Source organism: Anabrus simplex, chromosome 6, assembly GCF_040414725.1.
Source record: "Anabrus simplex isolate iqAnaSimp1 chromosome 6, ASM4041472v1, whole genome shotgun sequence".
Lineage (NCBI taxonomy): Eukaryota > Metazoa > Arthropoda > Insecta > Orthoptera > Tettigoniidae > Anabrus > Anabrus simplex.
In genome coordinates, this window is record NC_090270.1 from 207,100,926 (window position 1) to 207,121,876 (window position 20,951).

The 20,951-nt window shown below is 38.5% G+C and overlaps 1 protein-coding gene across 4 annotated transcripts in view; it reads left to right on the forward strand.

Annotated features, from left to right (window-relative positions):
* LOC136876324 (CCAAT/enhancer-binding protein gamma) overlaps positions 1–20,951 on the forward strand; it is a 73,339-nt gene that overhangs the window by 27,590 nt on the left and 24,798 nt on the right. For all 4 annotated transcript variants that reach the window (XR_010860569.2, XR_010860568.2, XR_010860567.2 and 1 more), the window contains exons 2-3: positions 3,708–3,864; positions 20,715–20,878. Coding sequence is in view for 1 of the 4 variants with exons in the window: in XM_067150175.2 (XP_067006276.1) it covers positions 3,708–3,864; positions 20,715–20,875 (318 nt within the window). In the remaining 3 variants the exon portion in view is untranslated. The remainder of the gene's footprint in view (positions 1–3,707; positions 3,865–20,714; positions 20,879–20,951) is intronic.

The following is a 20,951-nucleotide window of genomic DNA, read 5'->3' on the forward strand; positions in this document are numbered from 1 at the left end:
AAATGGTACAGAAAGTTCTTTTTCCACCAGCTGGACATCACTGTTCTAAATTTTCATGCTGTCTTCAATGCCAAAACTGGACAGAATATACCTCTAGCAGATTTCCGGCTACAGCTTATAAGGGAACTCATCCAGAAGTACCACATTTCTAGGCAAACCAGTAAAAGGACTCCCTACATCTGGTGACCAACCACTCAGACTGATGGAGAGCCATATCCCATCCCCTGTACAACCTACTCCAAAGAGAAAATTTCCAACAAGATGCTGCCATGTCTGTTCCAACACAACTGGCAAAAAGAAAAGACAAGAAACCTGGTAAATGTGTGTCAAATGAGACATGACTCTCTGTGTTCACCTCTGCTTCGAAATATACCACACATTAGTGAAGTTTTGAAGACTGACATATTGGAGTGTCTGCTGTAAATAATGAAAAAATTTGGTGTACAGTAAATTATGTGAGTTGATATTTTAGTACTTAGTGTTTTCTCTATATTTCTTATTTTGGCCAACTCTGACTTAAATTTAATTTTTGTTACATTATTAAATAATGATATGAATTAGCATCTACAAAACATCGAAGCAAGCATGCATGGTGGAATTGCAGAATGCGAAAATGCAATCAAAGAAAGATTTGAGGCATGGAATGAGAATAAGACTGTGACAAATTTGGAAAAATCACGAGAAATAAGGAAACAAACACACCAAACACGGAGAAGAGTCAGAAGAGAACACCTTAGGGCAGAAGTCACAGAAATGGGTGAAAACTTAAAGAAAAACAATACCAGATTATTCCATAGGGCCTTTAGAAATAGAATCAAAGGCTATATAGCACCGAGCCTGCATTTCAAGAAAATGGACGGAACTCTTGCCCTGAACAATAAAGATATCTGTGAGATCCTTGCAAAGTACTTTGAAGACCTCCTTACCTGTGAAACGCCACGGGAAAAATTGGAGATTGAGAAGGACACAATCCAGAACCCAGATTCCAAACCACCAGATGAGGAAGAAGTAAGGGAAGTAATAAACTCCCTAAAGAGCAACAAAGCATCTGGTGAAGATGGAGTAATAGCAGAATTGTGGAAGATAGCCAATGACGCCTTTATCACTGAAGCGACAGAACCGTTCTGGAATATTTTGGAGACATGAAAAAATAGCAGAAGACTGGCTAGTGGCATTAATACACCCACTACATAAAAAGGGACCAAAAACAGACGTCAACAACTACTGAGGAATATCACTTTTATCTGTCACATATAAGATTTTTTCTAAAATCCTATTGAACAGACTGACACTGCAAATTGACCACAAGTTGGGAGAGTATCAGGGTGGCTTCAGGAGAGGGCGCTCTTGTCAGGATCATATCTTGAGTCTAAAAATGATAATCAAATATTACAATGCGCAACCAAAGAACATCTTCATCTCTTTCGTTGACTTTCAAAAAGCATGCGATTCAATAGATAGACACACATTGATGGAAATTTTGAGGGAATATGGCATCGATCCAAAAACACTCAACTTATTTAGGTTAACACTAACAAACACCATATCCAAAGTGAAATTTCGAGGAGAGATCAGCAAACCCTTCCAGATAAAAACAGGTCTGAGACAGGGTGACAGATTATCCCCAACACTCTTCAGTGTGTTTCTAGATAAGGACATGGAAACACTGTGGGAACATAATGACTCAGGTGCTACAATAGGTAGTCAAAATAAACATGTCAAACCCAAGTGTTTGGCCTTTGCTGATGATTTGGCACTCTTCGCTGAGACAGAAGAGGAAGCAATAACACAGATAAATGAACTACAGGAGATAGCCGAGAAAACAGGTTTAAAAACCTCCTTCACAAAAACAGAGATGAGATGAGCATGGACAGGAATTATGTGAAGAGAACAATGAAGACGAAATATGGCGAAGTGAAAGTCACAGAGCAGTTTAAATACCTGGGAGAGATTATCAGTAGCAACGGGATGGATAAAGAGGCCATGGAAAATAGGAGACTTAGGTTGGAAAGGCTAAACCCTGCCACCAAAGCCATTTACAACAAAAAGAATCTTTCCATTAATGCCAAACTAGGACATTATGACACTGTGGTAAAACCAGTGATTCTGTATGGGGTGGAAACAGCAACACTAATGAACCTGGAAAAACTACTAAAGATTGAAAGGAGAATATTAAGGAGGATTTAAGGCCCAAGGATGGTAGAGGGAAACTACAGATTACGTTCAAATAAGGAGATATACAAAAGAACAGAAGACCTGGAAACAACAATAAGGAAAAGACAGCTGCGATTCTATGGACACATGGTCAGAATGGATCCAGCAAGGTTAAATAAACAAATTTTTAATAAAATATACTACTTGAAGAACCAGGGGGGGATATGCCAAACAGTTGAAGAAAGAACTCAAGAGGTTAGGAATTGCAGATGAAGAATGTCGTGATGGAGACCAATTCAGGAAAGGACTTTCCAACATAAAAGTTTCTGTTGAAGAAAAGAAAGAGCGCAGAGGGGGAAGATGGACTGAAGAGATAAGAGCGCAACATTCTGAAAGAATGAAGGCACTGTGGAGAAAGAGGAAGGAAGAAGGGATGATAAGAAGGAAGTGAAGTGGTATTGGCGTGGTCCTAAGTTTGGCCAGTTCGCAAGAAAGAAGAAATGTTCTTTGATTGCTTTTTATTAGGAAATAATTAATCATACCGGATCTATTCAAGGCAATGACCAGTGTGTACTTTGCCTATTATGGACAACCCTGATTTGTAAAATAGCTAAAATGTCTCATTCATAATTGTTGAAATAGTGTTGTGCAATTTGGTCAAAATTTAGCACTTGTGAAAGAAGAATATCAAACTTTTTATAGGAAAGAGTATTTTTGGCTCCTATGGACAACCCTGATTTTCTCTGTTCTTAATTTTAGTGGAAAAAAATAAAACTGAAAGCTGTTCTGGAATTATTTTGCCAGTTCATATAAAATAGCTTATCATTTTTGTACACTTTTCATATTTTTAATGTATTTTGAGACATTACTTTTTTTTTTTTTTAATAATTCAGCACGGAGGGTTCTGTTAGTCTCTCACAGTGTTACCAGCGAAAAGGTTAAAATGGTTTGAATTAGTGTCTTCCCATTTCTTTTCTCTACCATCCTTTTTGAAATGTATGAAAACCAATCATTTGTTGTAGCCTATATTGAAATACTGGGGTCCATAAATAGTTCATACATTCAGACGGTACATTGTCAACAAAAAAAGGGCTTGTGTTTAAAAAAAATTGTTTCCTGAAGATAGCAAGCTGTGTGTGGTTATTTAAATGTTCTCCTGGTGTGTAGAATGTAGGTAGGTAGTGAAATTGAATCCTTGCATAGTCAATAAGTATTTAAAAAGTTTTTGAATTTGAAGTACTCATTTCACTAGATTTACAGGCATGGGCCTACTTGGAAGTTCATTTTGTGAGCGATATTGTGGAAATCTTGTTTCTCTTAATACCATTAGTTGAAGAATTATTATTATTAGTACCGGTATTATTAATTTCACATGAACTAATTTTTAAAATAAAAAAAGATAACCCTTGTATTAAAATTGAGAGTCTCTGATTTAAAAGGGAAAAAATGACCATGGTTTTGAGCTACACTGCTATGTCATAATGTGTTTTTTTCCCTCTTAATATTTTTGTCTTGCCATGTATGCTTTTTAGTGTTCTTGTTTGTTTATATAGGCTGTAAAACGCAGTCGTGTTAAAAGTAAGTTGCGGACACAGCAGACCCTTCAGAGGGTCCATCAACTCAAGACAGAAAATGAAATGTTGGAGGAGAAGATTAGAATGTTAACAAAAGAATTGGGGTTTTTGAAGGATCTCTTTCTTGCTCATGCCGGTGAGTTTAATGTTCCTCCACATTTTCTATATCCTGGTGTTTGTAAGGAAGTTGTTTTCTCTTGTTTCTGTACCTTGTAGTATTAAATCTTTTATTTTTCTCCATTCTTTCTTTTCCTTAGAATTATGATGTTTATAGCTTAAAAGAGCTTAGTTGTTTAGTTAGTCAGACTGGATCTGAAGAAATGTTGTACTGTATGTAGATGTTATCCAAGACACTTACCTGATTGTTATTTTTATTTATTATCATAATCATAATTTGGAATTTGAGTACAGTTGTACATGATAAATGAATCATAGTATTGCTTTTTTACTTGATCTTCTTCTTCAGCTAATTATTCCCACTTATATAGGGTCGCTGGTGCAGATCTTTCTCCTCCATGCTTTACACTCCATTGTCATCTACTTTTGTTCCTTACATGCACCCTTATACTATCTATCTATATGTATATTTTCCTTGGTCCTCTGTTCCTTTTCCTTGGCGGCTTCATCTCCAACATCTTCCTCCCAACATTCTTCATTTTGCCATTTAACATGTCCGTACCACCTGAACACAGCTTCTTTTAGTTTCTGCAAGAATTTCCCACTTCACTCTCACTCAGTCTTTTTTATGCTCCTCCACAGCAAATCCTCTACCTCTTCCTTCTTCTGTCTACGAAATACAGTGTCATCTGCAAACTTCTTACACTAAGACACCTCCATCATCATGCTATCACTTCACATGTACATAAAAATTGCAAATAATAGTGGTGCCCTGGTGCACTCTCACTTACACTGAAAAAGTATTTGTGATATGGGCTGCATATTTGATATTAATTGTGCTATCCTTGTATATTTCTTGTCTGTACTAATTTTATGTACTTCTCTTCAATGCCTTTCCTACACAGACATCTCCGTAACAATTTCTCTGTGATATTCTATTATAGGCCTTCTCAAGGTCGATGAAGACATATGACAAGGGTTTGTTTCCTTAGCTTCCCTATGGGAATTAACATCTATACCATCTGATGGCCAGGCAGGCATCAATATTTGGTAATTAGACTAAGTCTCCCATAATGCATTGGCACTGCCGGTGGCTCCAAGTAGCCTACACAGTGGCCTCCACGGTATGCACTAGCCATGCGTCTTGGTGGGTACACTGGGGTGAAACGCTGGCAACCAGGAATGAGGTAGCTGGAAAATTTATAATGTCCAATAATTGACCATTTATATTGGTACAGTATTATAAATTTACTCATACGGGACAAATATTTCAGGTTCCTTATGGGAATCAACATCTGTATCATCTGATGGCCAGGCAGCCATCAATTTTTGGTAATGAGACTAAGTCTCTCATAGTGCATTGGCACTGCCGGTGGCTCCAAGTAGCTTACGCAGTGGCCTTCACGGTATGCACTAACCATGCGTCTTGGTGGGTGTGTTATTTACCAACTGATGAGTTCAACTTAGCACACTGGGGCGAAATGCTGGCAACCAGGAATGAGTTAGCTGGAAAATTTATAATGTCCAATAAAGGACCAATTATATTGGTATTATAAATTTACACATTCGGAACAGATATTTCAGGTTCCGTATGGCTATCAACATCTGCACACTGGACATTGGCGGGGAGCCAAACGTCCGCTGCAGCGAGACATACAGAGTCGTGCCACACTGAAAGAATCGTATGCAATCACGGACTACCCCTCTTAGCTCATTTGAAAATAATACCCACTTGCATTCACTGTCCTCTTCTTGCAGGGAGGTTTATATAATAGATGGATTTATTTGCAGTGTTGAGGAGGAAGTTGAAGTATAATTCCAAAGTACCTTGCTAGTAAGGTTACTCTACTTATTAGTTTAATGAATTAGTATTATTCCTTAGTTAACATTCGACAATTAATTCATCTCAGTTCTCTAGCCTACCCTATGACTTATGATTCGTGTTCATGACCACTCGAGATTGTCTGTTTTATACTGGGAAGAACCTCACAGTATTCTCTCAGTTCGTATGTCACATCATACACAAGACTTCAATAATCGAATTACGAGATCACCGGTGTACGTGGACAGTGAGTAAGGGAGCTGACTGATGCATTAGCTGAAATAAAAAAGATGTTGAATCAGAAAATCAGAAGGCTACTGTACATCTCGGCTAGCCTATACAAAATATGACGATTTAAAAAATCCTTTGCTGATAAAAAGAAGACACATTTTCAAAAATCATTGAGCGAGTTGGCAAAGCAGTTGGGGTTGCGTGAGCTTGCATTTAGGGAATGGTGGGTTAGAATCCTACCGTTGGCAGCCGTTAAGATGGTTTTCCATTTTCACACCAGACAAATGCTGGTGCTGTACGGCTGCTTCCTTCCCTCTCCTAGCCCTTTCCTATCCCATTGTTACCATAAGACCTATCTATAAGTTAAGAACTTCATTTTCCCGTATTGAACTTAGATTCACAATTAGAATTCAAGAAGGTTCAACCTATGCAATACAAAATGTGTTGTACAAGGTGTTCACAACATATTATTTATTATTACTAGTACCGGTTGCGACGCTTAATGGCGTCATCATCAGCTAGAAATCACGAAGTGGGCATAGTACATGTCATAAAAGTTGTATAGATAATACATACATTGCAAAATACAAATGATAGGCTGGTTTTTTTTCATTAAAAGCTAGAAGAATGATGTGTAAAATATGGTGATATAGTATAACACATAGAGACGTTATAGTCTAATGACAATTAAAAATAGGAAAGGATTTCCACCAATCAATACTTGTTTATTGCTTATATTAAGCTACAGGACCAGTTTCGACCCCATATACAAGGTCATCTTCAGCTGAACCATGAATACATATTTATATGATGAAGCTTTGATTAAAATTGCATTGTCAAAGGAATGTCATATGATGATGTGCATTTAGTCACATACAAATGGGGCATGTCTTAACGTGAATTGGCATATATGTCAGTATGTACAATATTGCAACTGTATGTCTAAAATATAATGTTGAGGTCCTAAAATTAGTGTATAAAACATATCTTCACTTAAACTAACTTATATATATATGTACAGGATAAAATACAATATATAAAAAACATTTCGTGCACATGAACATTCGTATCTTGCTTGTTGGTCAATTCATCAACTCTCGTATTTAAGTCCCATTTACAGTTGTACACTCAGCTGCTGTTCTTGGAGTTTAAAAGATATGGTTGTAAAATTGCATGAGTAAAAGATATAGTCTTCATGTGGGATAAAACACTTTCCAATTTTAAAAAATTGCCAGATGTATGGATAAAATTCGGCTAAAATATGTTCAGCTCTGCTATGTATGTTGCCTTACGTTAGAATCAAATCTTGTTGTCCTGTGGCGTCCGTAAAATTGGGTTCAAAGTAATGGCTCCTTTCCCATTTGTAGCTGTGCAATGGTGTTATGTTAATCTGTGGAAGATAAGATTGAGCTATGAGAGATATTATGTTGGAGGAATGTCTAAAGGTTATGTGTGTAAATTTGAATATGTACTTACTATTGTTGGTGTAGCCGAGTTGCGTTTGACGTGCGAGCTTGTAGTGTACTACTTCGTGTTCTTCTTGGGCTCATACTAGCTGCTGTGAGGGGAAGGGAAGGAGGGGTAGGGAGAGTTGTTGTTGTGGGGGTAAGGGTGGAGCTGGGTGTGTTGTTTGATGTTTTTCTGTTACGTGTCACATTCTGTTTGTCAATTAACTTAAGGTAAGAGTTTTTTAGAGTGGGGATAACTGTATTGAAGATGATGTTAGTTTTTTCTGTGATTTCATTTATGTTGTAATTTGGATTGGTGTACTGATCTAGAGTAATGTAAAATTCTTCTGTTATGTTGAGCAGGGGGCCTTTGGGGTTTATGTTTAGGATTTGCATATCGTTATCGATGTTTGTAAAACTGTGTTTCTAGTCTGCAACATGTTGTCTTATTGAGGAAAAATTATTGTGTTTTACCGCATTTATGTGTTCGTTATATCGGGTTAGGAAGTTTCTACCGGTGCGTCCGACATAGCTTGTCTCGCAATTATTACATTTGATACGGTATACCCCTGAGTGGTTGTTTTTGTTGTTGCTATTGATTGTTCTGACGTTGTGTATGATGTTGGTACTATTGTGTGTAGTTCTGAAAGCTATTCTTAGGTTATGTTTTTTAAAAATGTTGGTTATGGGGTATATGTGTGCATTATTGAAGGTGAATAGTGCGTAATCTTTCTTGGATTCGTCTACTTTTGTTAGTTTGGTTTTGGGTTGGGATTTTATTTTGTGAATGATTTTGTTAACCATTTCTTTCTTGTATCCATTGTTCTTAGCTATGTCATGAATTAGTTGTAGTTCTTTGTTTAGATCTTCTTTTGTTAACGGTATATTGAAGATTATAGATTACGATAGTCTAATGAGGCAAGTGAGTATTTTACAATAAAATTGGTCTGATGAATGAGAATAAAAGTCGTCATATGATAATAAAACGATGCAATAAAATTGTCCACTCTTCTATTGTTGTTCAATGGAGACATATATAAGTCCAGGTCCAGTGTTGTATGTGGTTGGCAAGACCATCAAATATATGTCTAAGGTCGGGACATCTGACGTTGAGAGGTTGAATAAGGTTGATTTTTAAGGTTGTCTCAACTCATTGTGGGTGGTGAAGCTTAAAAGGAAGGAAAAACCAAGTTAATGAAATGGATAGCTCCAAAACACTCTTCAATGTCCCACACCATCGCCACTACGTCCCCCTGACCCGCCTTGAACTCCGCCTTCCCATCCCTCCCATTCCATTCCTCTCTCCTTCTCCCCCTCCCCCCTCCTCTTCCCGCTCCTCCCACCCTACCTTCACACTCACTCAACTTACTCACACCCATCTCACTCGTCCACAACTCTTCTCACAACATAAAACCAGCACGCTAAACAATGTGAGTCTCGTATCCTATCATATTCAGCCACGATCCCATTTTTAGCTTCCTTTTAAGCTTCACCACCCACGTTGAGCTGAGACAACCTTAAAAATCAACCTTATTCAACCTCTCAACGTTAGGTGTCCCGGCTTTTGACAAATATTTGATGGTCTTGCCAACCACATACAACACTGGACCTGGACTTATATATGTCTCCATTGAACAACAATAGAAGATGTCTCCATTGAACAACAATAGAAGAGTGGACAATTTTATTGCATCATTTTATTATCATGAAGACTTTTTATTCTCATTCATCAGACGAATTTTATTATATAATAGTCACTTGCCTCATCAGACTATAACGCCTCTATGTGTTATACTATATCAATATTTAAAATTACCTTTTTTATTTTTTGTCTCTCTTACTTTGTACTTCTGACACGATAAATAAATAAATTACACATCATTCTTCTAGCTTTTAATAAGAAAACAGCCTATCATTTGTATTTTGCAATGTATGTATTATCTATACAACTTTTATGACATGTACTATGCCCACTTTGTGATTTCTAGCTGATGATGACGCCATTAAGCGTCGAAACCGGTACTAGTAATAATAAATAATATGTTGTGAACACCTTGTACAACACGTTTTGTATTGAATAGGCTGAACCTTCTTGAATCCTAATTGTGATAAGACCGATCTGTCCAGTGCGGCGTAAAGAAACTTATTTGATTTATAATGTAGGCTACTTATTGGGAACACAGGTAATTTTACATCTAATTCTGTATATATATTAGAGTTGTGACTTTCAGTGAACTATGGAAAACCGTAAGTTAGTGTTTAAAATTTGAGTTATGTCAGGTATTATTATTATTATTATTATTATTATTATTATTATTATTATTATTATTATTATTATTATTATTATTATTATTATTATTATTATTATTATTATTATTATTCGGTATGTAATTTTTTGCACTATAACTCAATATGGATGTATTTATGTACTGGAGTGGTAATTTTACATGCATTTATTTTTTAACATTTGTATGTTAATATGTAAGCCACTTATTGTAAACATGGAGTTGTTACATTCTGAAAAGTATGAAAAATCAGAAGTCTTTGCAGAAAATTTTAGTTGTGTCGATTATTATTATTATTATTATTATTATTATTATTATTATTATTATTATTATTAACTATGTAAGTGTTGTACTCTAATAAAATAAGCATGTATAGTACTGCACAAGTACCTATTTTTTATGCATTTTAGTGTATTTGTTTTGTATTGTGTACTTACTGAGAATACAATGAAAATTCCATGTTCTTTGAAATCGTTTAAGGAAAGACTAAGCAAACAATTGACAGGTAATCTTCCACCTGAGCGACAGCTCTTAATGCAGATCATTGATGATTGTGTGTACAGATATTTTTTCATCTAATTCTATATACTTATTTAATAGAGTTGTCCCTGTGGGCGAAAGGCTTTGTAACATCAAAACTTGAAATGAAGAGGAGGCTGTAGGAGAAACCTGAATCTGAAAGCTAGATGACGCATAGGAAAGCAGTTCATAGAAAGAAGACAAGATGGCCGGTGTAAGCATTGAATGTTGTTGCTGCTGTCTTATCAGTGCACACTAGACATATGCAATAGGAACAGTGACTCTGATGTGCCGTGAATTGGATCACTGTATTGATTCAGTAACGCGAAATGAATCAAATGAATTGATTTAATAAAATGAATCAAATATCCCATCACTATCTGGGAAGTCCACTCTCTCCGGTAGTGGCTAATTTCTTTATGGATCATTTTGAAAGGGAGGCTATTGCTTCGGCGCCCGTCAAACCTATAATTTGGTGGAGGTATGTTGACGATACATTTGTGGTCTGGGCAGAAGATCCTGAGAAATTTCATATAATTTTACACCACTTAAATCACTAACATCCTTCAATTCAATTTACTACGGAGATGGAGTCAGATGGATGCCTTCCTTTCTTGGATGTTCTAATAAGAAAGAAACCAGACGGCTCCTTAGGACATGCCATCTATCATAAGCCTAATCACACAGATTGCTATCTCCATGCAGATTCTCACCACTATCCAGCTCAAGAAACAGGGCATTCTCACGACACTCGCCACGAGAGCGACACGAATTTGTGAACCATCACATATCCAGGAGGAGATGGATACACACAAAGTCGCGTTCAAGGGTAATGGTTACGACCCTATATACAGATTCATAGAGCCTTACATCCCAGAGGGACAACTACGCAAAGCTCACAGAAAGAAGAAGTGAAGGGGACTGCCTACCTGCCTTACATCCACAAGATCACAGACTGAATTGCCAAGGACTTCCATAAACACAATATAAAATCCATGATTGGCATCGTCACAAAAATTGCTCACAGTTTAGGTAAAAGCAAGGACAGATTGTCCCCAGTATTACACCCTGGGGAATACAAAATTCCCTGTACTTGCGGCAAGGTATGCATTGGCCAAATATGCCGGTCCATTGCGACTCGCATCAAGGAACACCAAAGAAATATCCGTCTCAACCAGCCAGAAAAATTAGCATTAGCTGAGCACGCCCTATCGATGTGTCATGATGTCGTGTTGCAAGATGTTCGAGCTCTTAACCCCACTAGACACTACAGGTCCAGGATTATACGGAAAGCTGTGTTGCCTCCAGGAGATAGTGGATTCAAATCCCACTGTCTGCAGCCCTGAAGATGGTTTTCCATGGTTTCCCATTTTCACACCAGGCAAATGCTGGGGATGTACCTTAATTAAGGCCACGGCCACTTCCTTCCAACTCCTAGGCCTTTCCTATCCCATCATCGCCATAAGACCTATCTGTGTCGGTGCAACGTAAAGCAACTAGAAAAAGAAAGCTGTGGAAATAGGTAGAAATCCTAACAATTTCAACAGGGACACTGGCTATCAATTAAGCAATAGATGGTTGCCAGCCATTAAGGATTTACATACCGAGCTCGATAGCTGCAGTCGCTTAAGTGTTGTCAGTATCCAGTATTCGGGAGATAGTGGGTTGAAACCCCACTGTCGGCAGCCCTGAAAATGTTTTTTTGTGGTTTCCCATTTTCACACCAGGCAAATGCTGGGGCTGTACCTTAATTAAGGCCACGGCCGCTTCCTTCCCAGTCCTAGCCCTTTCCTGTCCCATCGTTGCCATAAGACCTATCTCTGTCGGTGCTACGTAAAGCCAGTAGCAAAAAAAAATTTACATAGTAGTTCTCTTCCCCGTCCTTTCACTATTGTATTGTTATTTTGTTTCAGTGTTTTCCAAATTCGTACGTTCCTCATCACCAGATGTTTCAGTCCAGGCTTGTGTCAGTGTCACACGTTATGAGTGTACACCAGTTATACTCCCCTCCCAGACTGATTCTGATGGTGCCATCAGCTTCCAATTCGAATGCTAGCGCTGTACCATGTATGGTGAGCCATCTGGTGACAAAGAATGTACCAACTTACACTTCTATTATTAATGTCTAAATCAAAACTTTTATTATCAGATTATCAGATAAGTCTTCCTTGTGAACAGTTGAGATTTTCTTCTGAAGACGCGGAGCTAAGTTTTCTGCGAAACGTTACGAGTTTCACCTTATTTTCTTGACATGGCATAAGCCCAAAAGCCCATATCATGTCTACAAGTACGGGCCATGAAAGCATCAATGTTAACATTTGATCCATTTTAAGATGTTTTTCATAAGTTTATTAGCTGAAGATGACCTAACAAAGGTTGAAACTTGTACTAATTTTTAATAGGACTCTATATACCATTTAGAGTTATGTAGATAGTTGTAATTTACATTGAATGAGTGGACCATTATAAATAAATTCTTAAAAAGAATTATTGGCATAAATTGTCAAGTGAATGAATGAAAACCTACAACCTGTTTTCCAGTCAGTGATCAGGTCAGGGATGGAATGAAGCCCCCATCTTGCGGTGAGGATAGGAATTGTGCCGTCTGCCGAGGCCTTCACACTCCTTTGGAGCAATGTTTAATAACTGACAGATGAAATTAAATGATAATGGAGAGTGTTGCTGGAATGAAAGATGACAGGGAAAACCAGAAACTCAGAGAAAAACCTGTCCCATCTCCGCTTTTTCCATCACAAATCTCACATACCGGGATTTGAACCACGGAACCCATATGCGAGAGGCCAACGCGCTGCCGCCTGAGCCACGGAGACTCTATAAATTGTCAAGTAAATATGGAACCGAATATCAATTTTATAGTAATACACACAAACAGTAATGTGTACATTCATTAAATATTGGGATGCAATATATATGAGGGAGATTACCAACTTAAGAGAACAAGAGGCAAAATTATGCTTCTGAACTAACTGATTATAATTATTTTTGTTTTTGTGGGGAGGCGGTTCCTAAATTATGGAATGTATTTTTAAGTTGCTTTAACGTTGCACCAACAGAGATAGGTTTTATGGCAACTATGCGATAGGAATGGGAAAGAAGCGGCTGTGGCCTTGATTAAGGTACAGCTCCAGCATTTGCCTGGTGTAAAAAAGGAAAACTACAGAAAACCATGGTCAGGGCTGCTGACAGTGGGGTTCGAACCCACTATGTCCCAAATACAAGCTTACAGCTGTGCAGTATGTACAGTATTTAAAAATGTTAACTACATACATGCAGTTTCATTATAGACTATTATGCCTGCAAGTCTCTGTGAATTTACTGAACTCTGTTACAATCCTCTGTGTTTTACTAGCTCTGGGCCTTGTTAAGTTTTGTACCTCTCATCTTTAAATCATTAGAAACCAGAGTCAAACCACAATCGTCTTGGTCTCCTTCTGTTTCTCTTACCCTTCATGAGAGAGTCCACTATTCTTCTAGGTAACCTATCCTCCTCCATTCACCTCACATGACCCCCACCACTGAAGCCGGTTTATGCATACAGCTTCATCAATAGAGTTAATTCCTCACTTAGCCTTTATCTGCTCATTCCAGGTATCCTCCTGCCACTGTTCCCACCTGTTTGTTCCAGTGATCATTCTTGCTACTTTCATGGCTGTTACTCCTAAGTTATGCATTATTCTCAAATCAAAAACATACAAATTTACAGTTAATGTACGAGTCATTTTGAAGTACACAAAACATAACATATGAGATCTTCATATTACATGTGTCCAGTATTTTGCACTGTCTATTGCATTCAGAGCAGCTTGTAGGAGATCATCCTCTGTGAAAGATGTTGGGTTCAGAGGGTACTGAATCTTGTGGCTTGTGGCTTGTTCCTGTGCGTATTCACTTGTACTGAACCCCCATTTCTTCAAGTAATCCCTGGATCTTCCCACTCCTGATCGTAGCCTGTTCAAGGACCTCCACATCAGTCAGCTTTCATTATGTCCAGGTACCACTGCTCAGCTGCTAGCATCCATCCATAGAGGTGAAAGGTCTTCTTCTTCTTCTACAGATCTAGCCTTGCCTTTTCTGGGGTGACAGTAAGCACCTCAGATGTCTTCAGGAATCTTTTCTGCGATCTCAGACATTGCTGAGGAGGACTATATCCATGCAGCAGGAGGGCACTGTTCTGTTCCTCTCCCATTGTGGCGCTATTCCAGCCAGGTAATAGAGCTTATCTGTCAGAGTAGGCCTTAAGCAACCTGTAATCAACCTGCAGGTTTCATTGAGGACCTTATCTACCTGTCTGGCATGAGATGAGCTGTACCATACTGAGGAAGGATATTCAGTAGAATATTCAGCAGCAGAAAAACACATTGCCATTAACTGTTCTAGACGTAACTCACGATGAGCTTCCCTGTTCCTTAAATGGAAAACACATACTTGTGTCTTAGAAGGATTGGGTCTTGTGGGTTCTGATTGTAGTATCTTGACAGATTTGTAAGAGCAATTGTCATATTCCTTTAGCCTTGTCCACTAAGGGCTAGACCCTCTGCATATAAGAAGCTTCTTGTGTTTGGGGTCAGTGGCTGGTCGTTGGTATAGATGTTGAAAGGAATTAGGAGCCATTGACATGTCCCAGGGGTAGAACCTTTTTCTGTGCTCTCCAGTGACTCCACTGGCGTTGGAAGTTGACAAAAAAACCCTGCAATTTTAAAGTAGAGTGCTGATAAGTTTAGTTAAATGGAAGTCCTTGATTAGACTGAACAACTCAACATGGAGTAACAGGTGATGGACAGTGTTATATGCTGCTGTTAGATCCACAAAGACCACCCCTTTCACCTGGTGAGTTTCAAAACCATCCTCTATGAACTGGGTGAAATTCAAGAGTTGTACTGTACAGCTTTTCTTAGGCCAAAACCCTGCTTGCTCGGTTATGAGTAGAGGGTCAGTTACAGGAAGGATTCTATTCAGAATCATATGCTCAAACTGTTTATAGAGGTGGCTAAGAAGACTAATGGGTCTGTAGTTCTTGGGATGGTTAGCTTCCTTGCCATGTTTTAGAAGAGCTATCACTCTTCTCTTTCACCAGATCTCTGGTATTTAGCACTTGCTCATGCAAGTATTGAAAATCTGCAAGATTGATTCTCTTGTTGATGGACAAACATTCTTAATTTTCTCCATTTGGATGTTGTCTAAACTGGTTGGTTTCCCAGTTCGAAAATTAATAATGTTTTAAATAATTGTTTTCTGTGTGACGATAAGTGGTACTTTAGTTCTGTTGCTTATGTATGGATGCTTCAGCATTTTCATAAAGCTATTCAGTATCCAGTAATCGGGAGATCGTGGGTTCGAGCCCCACTGTCGGCAGCCCCGAAGATGGTTTTCCGTGGTTTCCCATTTTCACACCAGGCAAATGCTGGGGCTGTACCTTAATTAAGGCCACGGCCGCATCCTTCCACTTCCTAGGCATTTCCCATCCCATCGTTGCCATAAGACCTATCTGTGTCGGTGCGACATAAAGCAAATAGCAAAAAAAAAAAGCATAAAGCTATTTCAGTGCATATTGCAAGATTTTACTTTATCTTTTCAAAGAAGTTGACAGATTTATGGTCCCCAGCTCTTACTGCCTACTTCTACCGGGATAACTTCGAGCCCTTTCCCAGGTAATAAACATGCCTCTCTCACGTGATTACTTGGATAACTTCCGGCCATTTCCCAGGTAACAAACATGCCTCTTTCACGTGATTTCTTGTCCTTGTTTCCTCACTGTCTTGGAAGTCGACAGTTAGCCTGCAGAAGTTATCCTGAGCAGTTGTATGTTAATCTCTGTACCAAATTGTTTATTTTGTACATTGTTGTTATCTGGGCATAACTACGGTAACAACGCACATCAAACAATCGAATATAGGGAAGAAGGCTAATATAACCCAAGAAAACAGAGCCAAACTTTATGCTTACAAAGAAATTGGCTGGTCGAACCGAAAAATTGAAAATTTCAGAGTGCAGCGTTCGCAGAGCAGTAAAACGCAGAGAGGAAACGGGTAGTCATGAGGATCAACCGTCCGACTCGTTGGCTGAATGGTCAGCGTACTGGCCTTCGGTTCAGAAGGTCCCGGGTTCGATTCCCGGCCGGGTCGGGGATTTTAACCTTCATTGGTTAATTCCATTGGCCCGGGGGCTGGGTGTTTGTGCTGATCCCAACGTCCCTGCAACTCACTCACCACACATAACACTATCCTCCACCACATTAACACGCAGTTACCTACACATGGCAGATGCCACCCATCCTCATCGGAGGGTCTGCCTTTCAAGGGCTGCACTTGGCTAGAAATAACTACACAAAATGTTTTAAAAAATTAGGATCAACCACGCAATGGGCGTCCAAGGAAGACTTCTAAAATTGAAGTTAACCTTATTTTAATCCTCAGCAAGCGTGACAGAATGCATACAATAGTAGATATTTGCTTAGAGGTAAATAAAACAAGAGAAAACCCTGTGTCTGTGACAACAGTGAAAAATTGTCTGCATGAGGTGGGATTGTTTGGTCGCGTAGCAGCACGGAAACCATTGTTGAAAACTGCACTCCAGCAGAAAAGGCTACAATGGGCCAAAATGCATGCTAAGTGGACTGCTGAACAATGGAAAAGTGTGTTTTGGACGGATAAATCTAAATTTGAAAAATTCTTTTCCAATTGTCGCCAATTCGTTTGTCGCCACCCCGGCGAAAAGATTATAGAATCCTGCATAATTCCGTCTCTGAAGCATGGAGGAGGAAATGTGATGGTGTGGGGATGTTGTGGAAATGATGAGGTTGGTGATTTGGTGAAAGTAGAAGGAATACTGGAAAAGAAACAATATCTTCGTATCCTTTCGCGCAATGCCGTGCCATTTGGAATGAAGCTGATTGGTGAAGGATTTGTTTTACAGCAGGACAATGATCCTAAACACACCTCTCATTTGTGCAAGCAGTATCTGGAAAGGAAACAAGCTGAAGGAAAATTGGAATTAATGGTCTGGCCTCCTCAGTCACCTGATCTGTCACCTATTGAACTTTTATGGGAAGAACTTGACAGGAAAGTGAAAGAAAAGGTGCCAGGCAGTGTGGATAAGTTGTGGCAATGTCTGTTAGAAACCTGGGGATGTATAAATACCGAGACTTTGGAAAAATTAACAGCTAGAATGCCACGCATCTGTAAAGCAGTAATCAAAGCAAAGGATGGACACATTGATGAACAGCCGGTGTGATTGCTTAAGATGTTGTGATTGTGTTTCTAGCTTCCTGTGAATGGTCATTGTAAAGGAAAATGTAGTGAAATGTGTAATAAAACTAGTTAGTTCTAAAAACATAGGTAATTCCATGTTGATCTTCAACAGATAGCCCCTATCTTTCATGGTAAGTGAAAATTCATGGGTGAGTCTAAACTTTCTGATGCTAGTGTATACTCTGGAAACTTAGCAGCAAGCTCTGAAGTAAGACCAGGGATGTATGATGTCCACGAGGTATGGTCCTTCTGAAGCATCTTTTCACAGCCTCAACAAAATCATTATACGGTTCAGGTGTGGGTTCTTTGGTGTTAACTGCAGCAAATCTGCACTGACATCACTTAAGTCATTGAAAGGCCAATTTTCATATCATACTCACTGCCTCCTGTTTTCAAGTTCCAGGATATTAGACTGCAGGCTTTCAGCACAATCTCCCATTAAGACCAAGTTGTCTGCATAGGCTAAACTGCTTACTACATTTCCACCTAACTGAATCCGTCCTTTACACTTTATACCTTTCAGTCAACTATGAACAGCAGAGGTAAACCTAGAACTTATTCTACCATCAATTCTGACTGCAACCCAGTTGTCAGTATAAATACCTTTGATTGCCTTTAGTAATCTACCTTTAATTCCATAGTCCCCCGGTCTTTTCACTTGGTACTCTATCATAGGGCTTTTATGATTTATGAAATGTAAGCATAACTGTCTATTCCTCTCATAGCATTTTTCAGTACCTGGCACATTCTGAAAACTTGATCCTGATAGCCCCTCTGTGGTCTGAAACCACACTGGTTTTCATCCAACTTACCCGCAACTACTGATTACACCCTCCCTTCCAAAATGCCAGTGGGGCACCTTGTCTGATATATTGATCAATAAAGCCCAGATGTTGACGACATGTCATCTTTTTATTGAGTGGTCAGGTGCAATGCTCCAATACATACAAACTGTTCATGGCACCCCGATTACAGCTATATCCTTATTATTTAGCACTTTTTGCATTTTTTGATTTTTTTACATTTTAAGAGCATTTTCCTTGATTTGGAGAATTTTGTCTCTTTAGGTCATTTTGTCCCTTTAATCAAGTCACCACATTATTTTATGAAATTACACCTGAAAGCCTCAACTAGTAGTTATACAAATATTGAAAACATTTCAATATAATATTATTTTGCTGTTGATGAAAATGTTTTACAGCGCAGAAGGTTACAGTAGATGACTGCACATGTTTAGGCCTAAAATATCTGTTATCCAGCGATGAGGTGAGGGAAGCAATTGTTTCGCAATCATACACTGATGACAGCTGTCATCGTTCATCTTTCATGATACAGACTTTATACATTAGTTAACATTTGTTTATTCACTTTGATTTGACTTACAGCTATCACTACATTGTAGCTTCTACTGAGTAGTTGCTACGTTTTATTTACTTTACCCATTGAGTTGGCACTGCCAACGTATCTTTTTTTTTTTTTTTTTTTTTCAGATTTGTCCTTTCGTTCATTCCATGTTTTGTTGAACAGTGTACAGTACATTGTAATTTTATACTGAACTAGCTGATGTACCCGTGCTTTGCTACGGGATTCTCAGAAAGACTGTCTTTGTGGTTTTCCTAACTGAAGTCAACTTAGGCCATTACAAAAACGTCAGTAGGAATGTAGCGATTAAAAGCAATGTTATCATATAAACTACTCACAAATAAAAAATACCCACATATTTTCTCACTTTTAACGAACAGTACTACGGTGCTGAGCTAACAGTCCAAAGTTCCAGTGCTGGAATGACCAGGTCGCAGACAGCCGTGAACACTCCTCTGCCATTATTCCGTTAAATATGCACATTGCTCATTCCAATGAGTGCCTCAGAGTAGGGATTGAATAGCTCGAATGCTATGATGAACCAATTTGTTACGTACCAGTAGTATCAGAAAATTTATGAACCAGAGGAACGGCATGCTAAAGAAGAAAGTTATCTAACTCCCCAGCTACTTCCTGCCAGTATTCAGGCAGGCCTTTATACTCGGTACGACCGGGCGAGTGGGCCTTGCGGTTAGGGGCGCGCAGCTGTGAGCTTGCATCCGGGAGGCAGTGGATTCGAACCACACTGTCAGCAGCCCTGAAGATGTTTTCCCGTGGTCTCCCATTTTCACACTAGGCAAATGCTGGAGCATAACATAATTAAGGCCAGGGCTGCTTCCTTCCCACTCCTAGCCCTTTCCTATCCCATTGTCACCATGAGTTCTATCTGTGTCAGTGCAACATAAAGCAAATTTTAAAAAAACTTTGGTATACAGCAGTAATTCCATCTATCGGAGATGAGTGGCAACAGAGACACAAAGCACATCACAGCAACAATGTCAATGTACTGTTATTGTTGATCAATGTTATGAGCTTTCTCTATTGTAGGCCTTCACATTTAGTTTTCTTTCGACTCTGTAATATTATGGCGTCCTACAAAATTAATTATAGCGTACACTGTAGTTCCTTATTTCCCGACTTTACATACCGATTTTGATGAAATTCTGTTTACCCATTTTCTCGTGACAGCGCTGATATGGACTTAGCAACAAAAATCCAAATTCATGAATATCTCTGTTATCATAGCTGGTACGGTAAAAATTTATAAGACATTTGTTGATAGGACCACTAATAACACAAATATTTGAGAATTAAATTTTAGGCCTTCCCCTAAACTACCATTTCTCTCAGCGTGAATAAGATTATTTATGGCCTAGATTGTATCGACTTATTCCCGGACTTTACATACCGATTTTGATTAAATTCTCCTCAGCCATTTTCTCGTGATGCGTGTACATACATACATGCATACAGACAGACAGAAATTACAGAAAATTAAACAAGTACATTTCTTTGTTATGATGGACACGACCGATACAGAAATACCATCCTTTTTAAATTCTGAGCAATGTACAGACAAAACTCTTATTTTATATATATAGAATTTAGATTAAATCAATTAACATTAACAAGGGAAGAAGTCCAGCTTATTTGGAGATAGATCTGCTTTAGTTGATTTTCATTTTGTTATTTATGTTCAAGACTTTGTATAAAATAACAAAAAGGGGTAGCTTGTCTAAATTATGTAAAATATGATTAAACATTGTTTGGATATACTGTACTTATTCCCTGAATCATTGATTCCAATTTTGTAAGAAGAATAGAGATTTAGATTTCATTATTCAAGATTTATTGCTATGTTTGTCATTTTCAGTGTACTTGTATTTGATATATAGTTTAATTATAATGTAGGTAACATTTGCTTTAATAACCAGGTTCTGCCCATGGAGTGAACCTTGAAAATGTTGATCTTGACACCCTGTTGCAAGATGATCCCAAGGACAGTGATGGATTGGAGGCAGATCGTATAAAATCTCTGCAAGATGGTGAACGGTTACATCTTGGTCGTGAAGATGGCAAGTCACTCTTCAAGTAGATGGTAGGTATAAACTGAGAACCAGTAGGTGGGCTTTATTGATATACACTGAGTGGCCCACAGTCACGGGAAGGGG